This window comes from Ischnura elegans, chromosome 7, assembly GCF_921293095.1.
Source record: "Ischnura elegans chromosome 7, ioIscEleg1.1, whole genome shotgun sequence".
Classification (NCBI taxonomy): domain Eukaryota; kingdom Metazoa; phylum Arthropoda; class Insecta; order Odonata; family Coenagrionidae; genus Ischnura; species Ischnura elegans.
This window is the reverse complement of record NC_060252.1, coordinates 81,458,276-81,472,284: the sequence shown is the minus strand read 5'-3', so window position 1 is coordinate 81,472,284 and position 14,009 is coordinate 81,458,276. Positions and strand designations below refer to the sequence as shown.

At 37.1% G+C, this 14,009-nt stretch overlaps 1 protein-coding gene across 3 annotated transcripts in view; it reads left to right on the top strand.

The window, feature by feature from the left end:
• Window positions 1-14,009, top strand: part of LOC124161940 (tudor domain-containing protein 3) — a 39,447-nt gene that overhangs the window by 23,762 nt on the left and 1,676 nt on the right. For all 3 annotated transcript variants that reach the window (XM_046538205.1, XM_046538204.1, XM_046538206.1), the window contains exons 12-13: window positions 5,860-5,970; window positions 9,593-9,686. In XM_046538205.1, the coding sequence (XP_046394161.1) occupies window positions 5,860-5,970; window positions 9,593-9,686 (205 nt within the window). The remainder of the gene's footprint in view (window positions 1-5,859; window positions 5,971-9,592; window positions 9,687-14,009) is intronic.

Below are 14,009 nucleotides of genomic sequence, written 5' to 3'. Positions count from 1 at the left end.
GTGGCACTATAGATACTGGCCTGTAGTTTTGCAGATTATTTCTATTGTCTTTGTTCTTATACACTGGGACCACCTTGGATACCTTCAAGGAATCAGGATATACACCTTCTGACAAGGACTGGTTGACTAACGAGAGTAAGGGTCTTCGTATGAGGGACTCACAGTCTTTAATTACTTTTCCCGTTATTCCCTCAATGTCAGCAGACTTTTTCTTTCCTATCTTGGCTATATAGAGAGACAACTCTCTTTCTGAGCAAGGCTTAAGATACAATGAGCTACTTATTTTATGGTTTTCGAGAGTAGCTCCACTTTGGGTGGTAATCACCCTCTTAGGAAGATGCAAGAATGAGTGGTTTAGGGCATTGGAGATTTCAATGGGGTTTGTAGTAATTTCCCCTTGTTCATTTGTAACTTGATCTGGCAGAACTGTTGGGTTGGCATTGACATTACTTTTTATGATGTCCCAGGCTACTTTAGAATAATTAGAGGCATTCCTAAACCTTTGGTCATTATACTCCCTTTTTGCTTTTCTTATAAATATCTTATATTCTTTCCTAAGTTGAGAGTACTTCTGTCGCAACCCATCATCATTTGAGTACCGTATTTGCAAAAATGTTTGTTTTAGAACTCTGGATAAGTTTTGAACTTCTTTTGTAACCCATTTTTTTGTGCTGACACTCCTGTGTTCCACGGACTGCAGCGGAAAAGCTAAGTTGAAGTAATACTTAAATCTACAAAGATATTCATCAAAGTTAACATTCAGAGGTCTTCCACCATATATGTCTTTCCAATCTTCTTGATTCAACAATACACAAAAATAATTCATATTATGCTCATTAAAGAACCTACATTGATTTAGGGTTTTTGATTGAGGATGCTCCTCATGTATATGAAAGATGGATACAATAGCTGAATGATCAGATATTGCTGGGTCAAATACTGAAGTATTAACATTAGATTCATTGTAATCAGTGAAAACGTTATCCAGTAGAGTCCCTGTGCCATTAGTAATCCTTGTTGGAGTATTTACCAGTGGTTTCATTTGATAGGACTGTAAAATTTGCAAAAATCTTCTTTTATCTTGTCCGTCCTTAAAAAGGTTACAGTTGAAGTCTCCTGCCAATATAACATTTGGTCTTGACAATTGACTTGTCAAGGTGTACAACAGATTATCTAAAATTTCTAGGAAACTATTAAAGCTACTAACAGGGGATCTATATACAGATAATACAATAAAATCATTACTTGCTACAGTGTACCTCACTGCTGCACATTCAAATATAAGTTCAGCATTTAGATTATGCACCAAATGCGACATATTAGAAAAAACTAATGTACTTTTTACAAAAATAACAACACCTCCATTACGATGATCTTTCCGACAATAAAAGTCACCAATCACATAGCCTGGTATTGATATAATTATATCTCTCATCCAATGTTCAGTTAAACATATAAATTCTGGTTTCTCTGCCTCTGCTAGTGCTTCAAGCTCTGCTATTTTGTTACTCAGGCACTGAATGTTTAAAACCAGTAATTTAAACCCTGAGTGTGTCTTTTGCTGATTTGAGTCACAGAAAGCTAGTCAGGAAGACTTACCCTTAGGTTCGACTCTCATGTCAGTCGACTGTTGTCTTGGTCTTGTAAATTTGTTGATAATCACGCCAGAAGGCCAGTGAATCTAAGTTCTAGGAATCACATAAATGGAGCGTTTAAGAGGGGAGATTTATGGACTGGAAGCCACACTAGATTCACACAGGGCATAGTTCTACTAATATGTACAAGGTTGGTAGTTCTATAATCACAATGAGTCAATTCTGGGCATGACGTAACGAAAAATCTGGTGCAAATCATGCAAAAGATTAGCAAAAATATAAAAAAATTAAGATTTATGGATGATTGGAGCGTTGGCACAGGAGTTGTCGATGAATGTTCGGATAATTTAGTTTCTAATATGTATTATCATCATGGTGTCAGAGTGCATTAGTACAATTATGTAATAGGTGTATTAGGCTGTATAATATACATTGGCATGGAAAATGCCAAGAGAAAATATTTCAAATAGACCACATTTTAGAGATATTTAGAAGGGGATATGTATATATGTACCAGGTGGAGGACTGCAAAAGCTACTCTTGGGCAAATATCGATAGTGGCCATTGTTTGGTAATAATGTAATGCCATCTTAAATTCAAGAAATTAAAGGAAAGAGTGAAGAAAATTTGTCAAATAGAAAAATTTAACTTACTAACAAAGACCTTTCAGCAACGGGCATATCAAGAAGCAGAGTATAAGAAAATGTGAGAAATTTTACTGACAAACCAGTGGAAGATCGTGGGAAGTCATAGATAATCCTCCACTGGAAGTCATAGATAATTCTCTACTGAAAGCTGCTAAAAAAGCTCTTAGGAGAATAAACCTTACCATACCTTACCGAATTTCTTCTGCCTAATATTATGCTTTGTATATTTGTTATTGATCATGGGTGAAGTAATCGTCCACTCAGAAGAAGGTATTACAGAGCTTTAGTTATCTGATGTAAAAGAGGGAAAGCGTAGATCTTTAATCAAAAGAGATATGTAATCCATTCACAATATCTGAATTGGCAATTTTTACTTTGTTTTCAGTGTTATGCTTTCTCTTTGTGCCATTGAATTGACTAGTTGTTTGTAAGGGTTAATAAAAGAGAGGTGTTTAGGGAAGCAAGTAGGAAAGTGAAAGGCTGATAATCCCAAGAATGGTTTGACTGAGGAGTGTGGAGCCTCTCCATTGCAAGATGAAAACTTACCCGCTGGCAGATAGAGAACCCAGCTTTACCGAAACCATCTATGTTGTTACACTTACATTGAAAATATTGACAAGGATCACATACTAGATGATGGAGCAAAAAGCTGCTGAGCTCCTGTATGAAGACCAATTCAGGGGGCCTATCCACCTATGGGAATTTATTTTCTCTTGGAATTATCAGATTTTTTTAGTATGCTATCCACAGCGAACTCACGGCTTATTATTTTCAATAAATTGTGTATTTGTTGCCATTTTAGAGTTGAGTTCAAGAAATACCCTTTAGATTCTGGAATGTGACTCATATCTAGTTTTTTGCCATGAATTTTAATTAATATTCTTATTAGAAATAATTCTATTGCTTAAATGGCATTAATTGACTTTGTGCATAGCTAAAGTTGTACAATTTTATTAATAACTTGTAAAGAGAAAAATTAGTTTCATGTTCATTTAAATTTGTTATGAGTGGAAATTAGTGAAAGTGGATAAGAAATGGATTTATTAGTGTTTTGGCATGAAAATTGTAATGACTTTATTAATACCTGGGAGAATCGCTTGAGTTTCACAAGGGGAATACACGACCTTCACATCGCCGATCGAGCTCAAATTTTGCGAATCGGTAGTTTATGGGTACAAATGTAATATGCCGAAGCGAGACGACGCACTTCTCGTAAAATTCCGAGAAAAAAGCAATTAAAAATCGTTAAAAATGAAAGTACGCTATATAACCTGTTTTGAACGCCCATGTTAAACAATAGGGCGACAGCCCAGTGAATACGGTGTCCGACTGTGGAGGTGAAGGTAGCGAGTTCGATGCTCACCCAGGGAACTGTTTTTTGTGTTAATTTTTAAGAATTTTATTGTTTAAATTTTTAAAGTTCGTTTTCTTATCTTCGTTACTACTATGGAATATAATTTTAAAAGAGATCTTTTTTAATATTTAAATCAGGAATGGATCAGCTTGGGATTAGGAACTGAGGATGAAGGGTGGATAGAAACCCGGCGTCAGCATTAGCCTGCTCTTAACGAAAGGCGCCAAGGGGACCACGGCTTAACGTCCCATCCGACGGACGGTGTACTGCACAACTAGTGTAATCCACATTACACGCAGGGATTGAATTTAGGAATGCCCCTTAATTCTTTACCGAGATTTGGATGTGGAAGGCCAGTACACTGCCTCACCACTTCAGTTAATCCTTTATTTGCAATTTTCAGGATGGAACTCATCATAAAGACATGCAAAGCAAAGTGATTTGCGGCACCACGAACAAGCAGAAAAGGCTGATCTATCGGAATGTTGAACGCGTGGTTAGCAGCTAATATAATTTTTATGGATGAGCAGCTCCCAGCAATAGTGCCACGCACACGTTAACTCATCCGTAGGAATATCCAAGGATAGAGCCTCTATGTTCAAAAGAAGTGTGTACCACTAACGTATCAAAGCGATTAAACCAAAGGAAAATATCACTTAACACACTGTATCTTATGTACATTCACTCCAAGATGGCTCTCTGCCTAACAATCTACTATTTATCTCTCCTCACCATAGTATCAAATCAGCAAAAAAAAATCAAAACAAAAACAAACATGTTCACAGACAAATAAAACACAACAAATAAACTCAAAAACAGAAAACAAACCAAACACGTACAAAAGTGATTCCGGTCATCAATACACATACATCACCCCTTTCCGCTCATGCCCGTCGGCCGCGAAAAAGGGAAAAAATTTGCAAAACTTTCCCCAATTATTCGATTCTTCTATTACAGGTTAATCAAGTACCCACATAACATTATATGTTTCCGGGAAAATTATTGAACATGCATGTTTGCTTCGAAGCTCGCTGGCACGAGACAATTTTTCGTAAATGTAAATGACGTGTGTTTTCCTTAAAAAATTATGGACAGTCGTTGCAGTTGTGGAAAAAACGCCTTTTCTACTTGTTCGTGGTGCCGCAAATCACTTTGCTTTACATGTCTTTATGATGAGTTCCATCCTGAAAATTGCAAATAAAGGATTAACTGGAGTGGTGAGGCAGTGTACTGGCCTTCCACATCCAAATCTCGGTAAAGAATTAAGGGGCATTCCTAAATTCAATCCCTGCGTGTAATGTGGATTACACTATAGTTGTGCAGTACACAGTCCGTCAGATGGGACGTTAAGCCGTGGTCCCCTTGGCGCCTTTCGTTAAGAGCAGGCTAATGCCGACGCCGGGTTTCTATCCACCCTTCATCCTCAGTTCCTAATCCCAAGCTGATCCATTCCTGATTTAAATATTAAAAAAGATCTCTTTTAAAATTATATTCCATAGTAGTAACGAAGATAAGAAAACGAACTTTAAAAATTTAAACAATAAAATTCTTAAAAATTAACACAAAAAAAAATTCCCTGAGCAAGCATCGATCTCGTCACCTTTACCTCCACAATCGGATACCGTATCCACTGGGCTGTCGCCCACTTGTTAACCATTGGCGTTCAAAAGAGTTAATATAGCGTACCTTCATTTTTTACGATTTTTAATTGCTTTTTTCTCGGAATTTTACGAGAAGTGCGTCGTCTCGCTTCGGCATATTACATTTGTACCCATAAACTACCGATTCGCAAAATTTGAGCTCGATCGGCGATGCGAAGGTCGTGTATTCGCCTTGTCAGTGTATAGAGTAAATTTTCACAACAGATGATTATAGATGCAGAATTGGGTGAATTATTGCGACATCATATAGGAGAATACATAATTCATGTATTTACTGTGGAGAGTTGTCCTAATATTTGTATCGGTAACAGTGTAAAAATATGTAAAAGAAAATTTTTATGCAAGTTGCTTGTACAGCAATTTGTTTTTTTCTTGACACAAAAGATTGAAGTACCAAATTAAACTCATTTAACTGCTGCCTCCACAGTGCTATCAAGTACGTAAATGGTACATAGATACTTATAATGTTGTCATTATTTTTATGCTTAGTCGACTCTAAATGAAATTTTTATCATGTTTCAATTTAAACTGTGTTGAATTTCTTGGTGTAGGTATCTGTGTTATTAGAAAGATGATGCTTAAAGTGTGTGACTTTTTTGCAGTATTACAATGCTGAAGTTACCGGTGTTTCTGAGAGGACAGTTGTTGTTCAATTTACTGAGTATGGGAATTATGAAGAGGTTCTCCAAGAGGATTGCATCCCTTTTTCTGAGGTAAATCATTACTAGTACCTAGGTTATGTATGTTTGAAATTCTTTTGGTTCTTAAAGATTGCTGAGTATGTTGTGTTTTCGGGTTGTTCACCAAAAGTTTTTATTTCAGTGTTTGAAAGTTAAAGTTAGAAAAGAAATTATAGTTGTATCAATTTTCTTTTCTGCAATCAAGTACAATAAAAATCGCTCCGAAAGTGGAAAAATTTTATGCTCTTCAGAAACAGCTCTCTGACATGTTGATTGAGGAGTGACATCATAAAAAAGTATCACTGTCTTTGTTCCCTTCATCTCCATATTGGGAGCATTGAGGGAATCACGACAATCACAAATTCAAAAAGATTGCTATGATTGAAAAAGTGATGAAAATTTTTACATAGGAGGCTGCAGTGAACAGCTTTATTTTTTCCCAAATTGCCCCCATATTCGGCATAAATTCCTGAAATACCCTTAATTTCTGTGATAAAAGTATTGTTCTTGGAGCAAAATGGTATAAAGCTGATGATGGGGCTATGTACGTCAGGCTATATACATTGCCTATGTCTTTTTTGTCAAGGCAATTGTAAATTTTGAATAATTCATAATCCTGTTTATAAAATTTTATTTCATGCTATTTAATTAACAAAAACCACTTGGTGTAATGACCACCTTACAAAATTCCAAAGCTATATTTTTAGGACAAGCATATACCTGTATTACTTACGTATCAGTGGCAAAGTATGATATTCAAGCTTAGTAATGGCATGTGTTTTGGGAGGCCCGTTTTCAGGACCTCCTGTTTTCATGAAAATGAAACTGCAAGGATAGAAAAACCGTAGGGTCCTAAGCTGTATGAAGTACTTATGGGTAACATTAAAGAAAGGAAAGTTAAACAAAAATGCTAGGTCGAACAAGTCCAACAGATCCTGTTGCTCAGTCATTTTTTTTATGCCATTAAAATTGTAAAATAGGAAGGAATGCAAAATACTCACAAGTATGGAGGAACAATCATTTTCATGCAAATTGCTCAATGTAATGAAAATTAAATTCAGCTTGATCCAATATGGACTTTAATTATCATTTGCTGTATAGACTACACCCATGTCTCGTATAGCGCAAGGGATGCGTTCCTTGGGGTCTGTGCGCTATACGAATTTGCGTTATACGAGAGCGTTTTAACATGGGGAAGATAGGGATGCGTTCCTGATAGCATAGGTCTTTGGTATTGAATTTCCTCTAAAACATCTATATTCCCATAAAAAGCCTTAGAAAACATTATTTCTATAAATATTTATAGTTTAAAACATCTTTAAAGATAGTATTCACGCATTCAAAGACTTTTATTCACGTTAAAAAAAATTCTTACGTGCTTTCGAAATTCCATCCTGTCGTGCGGGTGGGCTAACATCTGCTATCTCAGGGGATCGTAATGCGTTGCCGGCAGTTGACGATTTTTAAAACTAGTCTAAAAACAACTGTTGTGTCACCCAGGCCCTTTTGTAGCTCATCGAAATGACAGGAAAATGCTACTTTAAATGCCATTTCATAGCTAGCGGAGTTTATGAATGATAAATCATTTTAATTTGAAGTCCTCCGAGTCATTTTCACGTAGCTGCTATAGCAGCTACGTGAAACAGTCTTTAAATGCCTTGAAACCTGACCCAGGTTTTCCTTCCCTGAAAATGAATGAACGAGAATGCATTCTTTTCCAAAAGAATATCGTCTCGTCAACACTAGATCTAGTTGAGGGGGAAAGGAGCCACTTTCAATAACAGCTTGGAGTTCATCAGAAAATGTTGTGGTGGCTGCGCTATCAACACTTGCAGATTCACCTGATATCGCCGCACTGAAAATACCTGCTTGCCGTTTAAATTCTGGAACCAACCGCTTTCACTAACTGTCTCGGAGCGATTACCACTCTCGTCTTTTTGTACTGATTCACCATGAACTTTCCGTATGTGTAGACCGCTTGGTTGAAGTTGGTGCGGCTGAGGTCACTGATATTTTAGCTTCGTCTTTATTCAAAATAAGGCATCGTGAGTTTAAACTTCCACGCAATATCGCTTTGACGCTCTCCATTTTCAAAGCAATTGACCTCTCTCAAGTCCTCTTCTAGGTTTATGGTTTTTCTTGATAAATTCTTCATTTTTCTACACGCATTCCTATTTTTTGCCATATTCTCATGGTTTTTACTCTGTGTGGCTCTATCTAAATCGCCTTCTTCTGCTGAGCTGTATTCCTGAGACGCAGAAGGCCTATGACTGCGGGGAGGGAACGAAGCCATTGTGTTTGAGACTCTATAGCGAACCCTTGTATGTGTTGATGCTATTCATGCGCAACTCGGCCACCGCTCCATTTCTCCCCCGTGAATACCGATGACCTTGAAGGCTTTAGCGTAGACCCTCTACCTGGAAGTCAATCGCCCGGTAACCTACGACGGCAAAAATACGTCTCAAACCGTATTGCTGAAAAAAAAACTCATTTCCACTAGCCCCACGCTTAATTAACGATCTAAATTATTTATTATCATTCTGTTAAGGAGACGAGATAAATCTTCGGTAGGCCGGCTATCTGGACCCAATGACGAGTAATACTTTTGGCAATTGCACAGCAATGAATTTCGATTAATATATAAACAAAAAAGAAGATTTGAGGCAAGAAATAATATTAATATGCGTAAATTGATAGAAATGACGTGTGTACTTAGCGCAAGTTCTCGTTTTTTCACGAGAGCGTTTAAAATTTTTGATTAGGCTACACTGCGTTGCAATGTTTCCCCGAGGAACGAATTTGTGCTATATCGAAATTGCGCTAATCGAAATTGCGCTATACGAGACATGGGTGTACAGTGGTTCATTACCTATAGGAGAAAACTAATGAGGAATGAACATAGTAGTAGGTTAATACAAGAGGTGCTTATGTAAATAAATATTAGATTCAGAGATATCAAGGAGTTGACATTCTTGATGAAGGCACAAATGCTAGCTCTGGAGACTCTTGCTCATACATTCGTATATTTGTGTGTATATCTTAAAAGTATGTATTTTATTATGTGTAGTAAAACTCCTCCCCATGGAGGCAGTTGTGATGAGTAGCATGCTGATGCACTTAGCCAAATGGAAAACTTCATTAAAGGTGTTTTCAAGATGCTCGTCTTTGCAATAACAAATGCAAAAAAATCCCACTGTAGGAGTACTGAAAAGGACACACCAAAAGAAATACAGCTGTGTTGCAGCTACAACTGCTGAGCATCTGTGCAGTCAAGGTTTTCTCCCCTACCCAAAGACAGCTGCCAGGGGTGACTGAGAGAAGCCAAATGAGTAGGTCTCAGTGATGCACTGGTCTCCACAATGCCAAGTCTACCTAAATGTCATATCCATCTTCAGTGGAGGGGATTAGCGAGGGTGGGCATGGGGAGCAGAATTGCTGTCAATAGGGATTCTCCAAAACAATGAAACCGTGACTTGTTTTTGATCTTTTTATGTTCTGTCATTTGACAATGAAAGGAACAACTGCCATCTTGCCTTTGCTTTCAATCGCTTTCTGATCTTTTCTGAAGTCTTCTGATTGTACATTGCAAATTTGTAAGTTGCAACTTTTTTTTACCTTACATTTCAAACTTGTTTCTTTGGTTAACTATTTCAAGGATGAATTTGGTCCTGCCATTCAGTCTTCCAGTGCCTTCATCAACTCAGTTGGGGTTTTACCTCCTTCCTCTTATACACCAAACCACTATTCTGGTGAGTTTTTTTGTATTTCTCAAATGTGTGTTGTGCATGTACCGTAATTTTTTTTGCATCTGTCATAAGGTAAATATGTGCTGAAAACATTGGTTCTCATGAAAAAAAATTCTTGATGAAAGCTTGAATCATCATTTTCCATTTAGGGTCATTCCACATCAGTTCCTTCAGACCATGACACCCACATCCTCAGCTTTTATGATTTTTTTTTCATTAGCTTCTATCATCGATTCAATGACCATGTAAAATATTGTCACTCTCATTACCATAGTTTACAAGATATGAATGTTCTAAGTTTGGTCAAAATTTTTTTTTTTAAAATAAAATTTCTATCTATTTTGAGTTTAAAAACTGGGTCAATCAATAGTTGAATGGCTAACATGGCTATGAAAGGGTTATAGAAAATATTGTTGCACCTAGTATGTAGTTCTTGGATAGACTAGAGATACAATTTCTGTGGTTATATGTTTATTGGTTACTGAGCTATGAATTTTTATCATGCCCCCTACGTACTGAAATTTGCATCCTACTACCTCCACTTTTGAGAAAACTTTTACCACCCATATCTTTTCAGTTATGAGGTGTGAGTAGAAATATTTTTTATAGGTTCAGTGAGAGTAGAAATATTTTTCATAGGTTATGAAATTGGTGATAGAAGCTAGTGACAAAAATTTCATAAAAATCTGATATGGTGGGTGTAATTTTGAAACTTTTGTGTATCATTTGACTTGGAATGACCTTATGCATGTAATCCAGCTCTATTATTATGAGATATGTGTTACATTGCTATCCTACCATGTGAGTGGTGGCATAATTCACATGAATTGTCATGAGAAAAAATTCCCCCGGAACGGAAATCAAACCATGGACCTTTGACTTTCTGGGTCGCTGTGCAGACCACTATACTATCCAGGTCCCTGATTTACAATGGCAATTGTACTGAGACTCAGTGGTCTTAATGTTTGGTCCTTGCAGTCCATCCAAGATGGCAATGCAAGGTATAAAGGACTTCCACGAAGCCATGGGCATGATTTGGCCCTAACACTACCTTGATGCAGCTATGTATTTCGAGGTTAAGTCTCGTACCTATAGGATTCTGCAGTTATTGTGAATTTGGACATCTTTTGTCATGCATATATTTAATAGTGCATCATGTACACTCTAAAGAATGGAAGGATGTTTAGTTTTGCAAGAATGGATCTGGATGGTAACAATGCGTTTTTTTTGCGATAGTCCTAGGCAGCCTTTTCTGTTGTTTGAAAATATTTACTGCATGAGTTGATGATCTCCAGAGTATTATGTTGTTTGTTATGTGCGAGAAGGAGATTCAATAAAATAATATTAATAGGTAATCAAAACCGACAGTACTACGTAAGTTTCTCACAAGGTAACAAATTGAGATGAATGCCAAGACATTTTGCTACCCTGCAGTATACTGATGGCTAAGTTCTAACAACACATATCTCAAAATTTGGGCGATTTGAGACACGTGTCTTAAACAGAGCATAATGACATTAAAAAAACAATTCAAGCAAAAAACAACTCTTTGTTTGCAAATGCATGCTTCTTCTTCAGTTTTATGAATTTTTTGTTTTCAATATCACTGTGCAATTAAAAATATAAATAGTTTCTTTTGCTCTCCTGAAAAGTTGCTATTTTTGAGATACGTGTTGTTAGAACTTGACCATTACAGGCATCCCCCGAGTTACGTAAGAGATGCGTTCCGGCAGACTCTGCGTAAGTCGAACTTTACGTAAGTCGAACCTTTGCGTTAGTGCCTCAGAGATTGCGATCGGCATGGTGAAATTCTCAGCAGAGAAATGCCCGGTAAATTCTCGGTGAAATTTCATTCAATTCAATGCGATATTCATCTACATCTACATCTACATAATACCCCGCAAGCCGCCTAAAAGGCGTGTGGCAGGGGGTGTTAGGACACCAGCCGTTTACAGCTAAAAAAATTAAGTGCTCAAACGAAGTTGGGACTACCGTTTATTAAAGTCCTTTATGGTTCGTGGGAAAAACGAATTCGCATATCTATCCGTTCGGCAAAACATCTCTCTTAATTTATCACTTCTATCGGACCTGGAAATATAATGTGGCTCTAATATTATGTTCTCTGTATCGCTCTTAAAGATATCCATTCTCAATTGCTCAAGCAATCTAAGCCTAGCGCGCAGCCTCCGAGTCTCCAACGGCTCCCAGCCTAATTCGCTTAACATCTGGGTAACACTGTCTGTACGCCCGTAGCAGTTTTTGACGAAACGCGCAGCCTTTCTTTGAATTTTATTCAGTTCGCGGATTAAGTCTTTCTGCACCGGATCCCATATGCTCGCTGCATATTCAAGGTGCGGTCGTACGAGAGCGAAATAGCACCTTTCTTTTACTTTCTCATCCGAAAATCTTCCCACAATACGCTTGACGAATCCTAATTTCTTCAGGGCTATGCCGCAAATATTCTTTATATGTGTTCCCCACGTGAGGTTCGAGGTTATCGTAACTCCCAGGTACTTCACTTCGTCTGTTGCCCTTATGTTAATGCCATCCACTTCATATACATGGTTAGAGTTGGACGAATTCCGCAAGAAATGTAACGCCATGCATTTGCTCAGATTAAGTTCGAGTCCCCACTCTTGGCTCCACAAATGAACGTTGTTTAAGTCAGATGATAGATTTCCATAGTCAGAGTGATCACTAATTTCGCGATAGATGACAGCGTCGTCAGCAAATAAACGTATTTTACTGCTAATGCGGGAGCAGAGATCATTAATGTATATAATTCATGAACTCTACCGCGTATTCTTACGTTATTAGATACAAAATCGATAAACATTATTATAGTTTGAGAGTTGCATCTCGAGCATTGCCAATCAAAATGCGTAATATTATTCCCAGAGTTGACCGATCACATGGATTCGGGAAAGTACGTTATCTCAACGCTACATTACTAAACTGAATACTTAAATTGATTCATTATGTTATGGTGCGATTTAAGGGCCCAAAGAATGCATCGTCTACCTACCTTTAATCATAATATCTTCTGCCTTTTATATATTAGGCTGATCGATGAATCTGGTGGCTTCACTGCCACAGTTAATACACGTAGTAGGAGTGTCTAGGATTATGAGCAAATAACACACACAAAAATGCCAGTATATTACTACATTCTTAGATACATTCACACGCACATACACTCAATCTTTCACGCACGGAAACATACTTTCATTCTCTCATATGTCAATTAAATAACGTGAAAATATCATCATTTGAATATTTACTTCGCTGGAAACATCGAAGAGTATTTCCAAAGCACGAAGCTAATTAAAAGTGAGCTTTTATTCAGCCAACTCCGTCATTAACGTGCAACAAAGTTAGTGGGGAAAATCTTTCAATGACGCAATATTCATTTACAGTTGCACACAATATGAGAGAACGAGAAAATGCAGCTTAATAAAATTTTCCACCAGAAACATGTAAACAATTACGCAATTAATATCATGTGTCAACTTTTTCTTAACTTTTTCGCGGCCTTCATTGCCAACACTCAAAATTTCAACGCCGTTACGTGGTTACGAAACAATTCTTTTCCACAATAAAGATTTCTGCTTGAACTTCATTTTCTTTTAATTCCACAGATGGAAATGTCCAATCTTAAGGGTACAATTTTTAAATAGTTGAAAGTCGGAGTTCGGGTGTGCATACTGTATAACAAGTTTTATCGTACAGCGCAACCACATCCATTGCTAGAACCGCGAATTTTCACGTTGATTGCTGACTTGGGATTCATAAGCGATTTTTCTACAGAAATTAATGGAAATTCCTTCGAGGAATGACAAAAATGGGTCACTTTGTTATTTTTAGCACGTAAAAAACTCGATAAAAATTCGATATTTTTTCTACCATGGGTTGTACGTCGCGAATATCTACTACTTTGCGCTCGCGTTCGTAAATTAACGTAATCATTTGAAATACGGTTATCGCTTACGTAAGTACGGATTTACGTAAGTCGAGACATACGTAACTCGGGGGATGCCTGTATTGTGTAGTTTCATGGTTGTATTTAACTGTAAAGTGAGTTTCAGTTTCAGTGTTTTTAAGAGAAATTTTAACGAGTGAATATGAATAAATATATAGGACCAAGCCATACTCATCTTACTGAGTGAATGGCATTCCCCATCAAAAGTTCCTCCTAGGATTTAAGGCATGCCCAAATTTTCTTACAATAAGCACGGAAAAAATTGAAACAGCTGCCACATTTATCATTTTAACAGTGATAGACAAATGGATTTCTTAGATAAGTGCTGTTATCATGAACATTTTTTC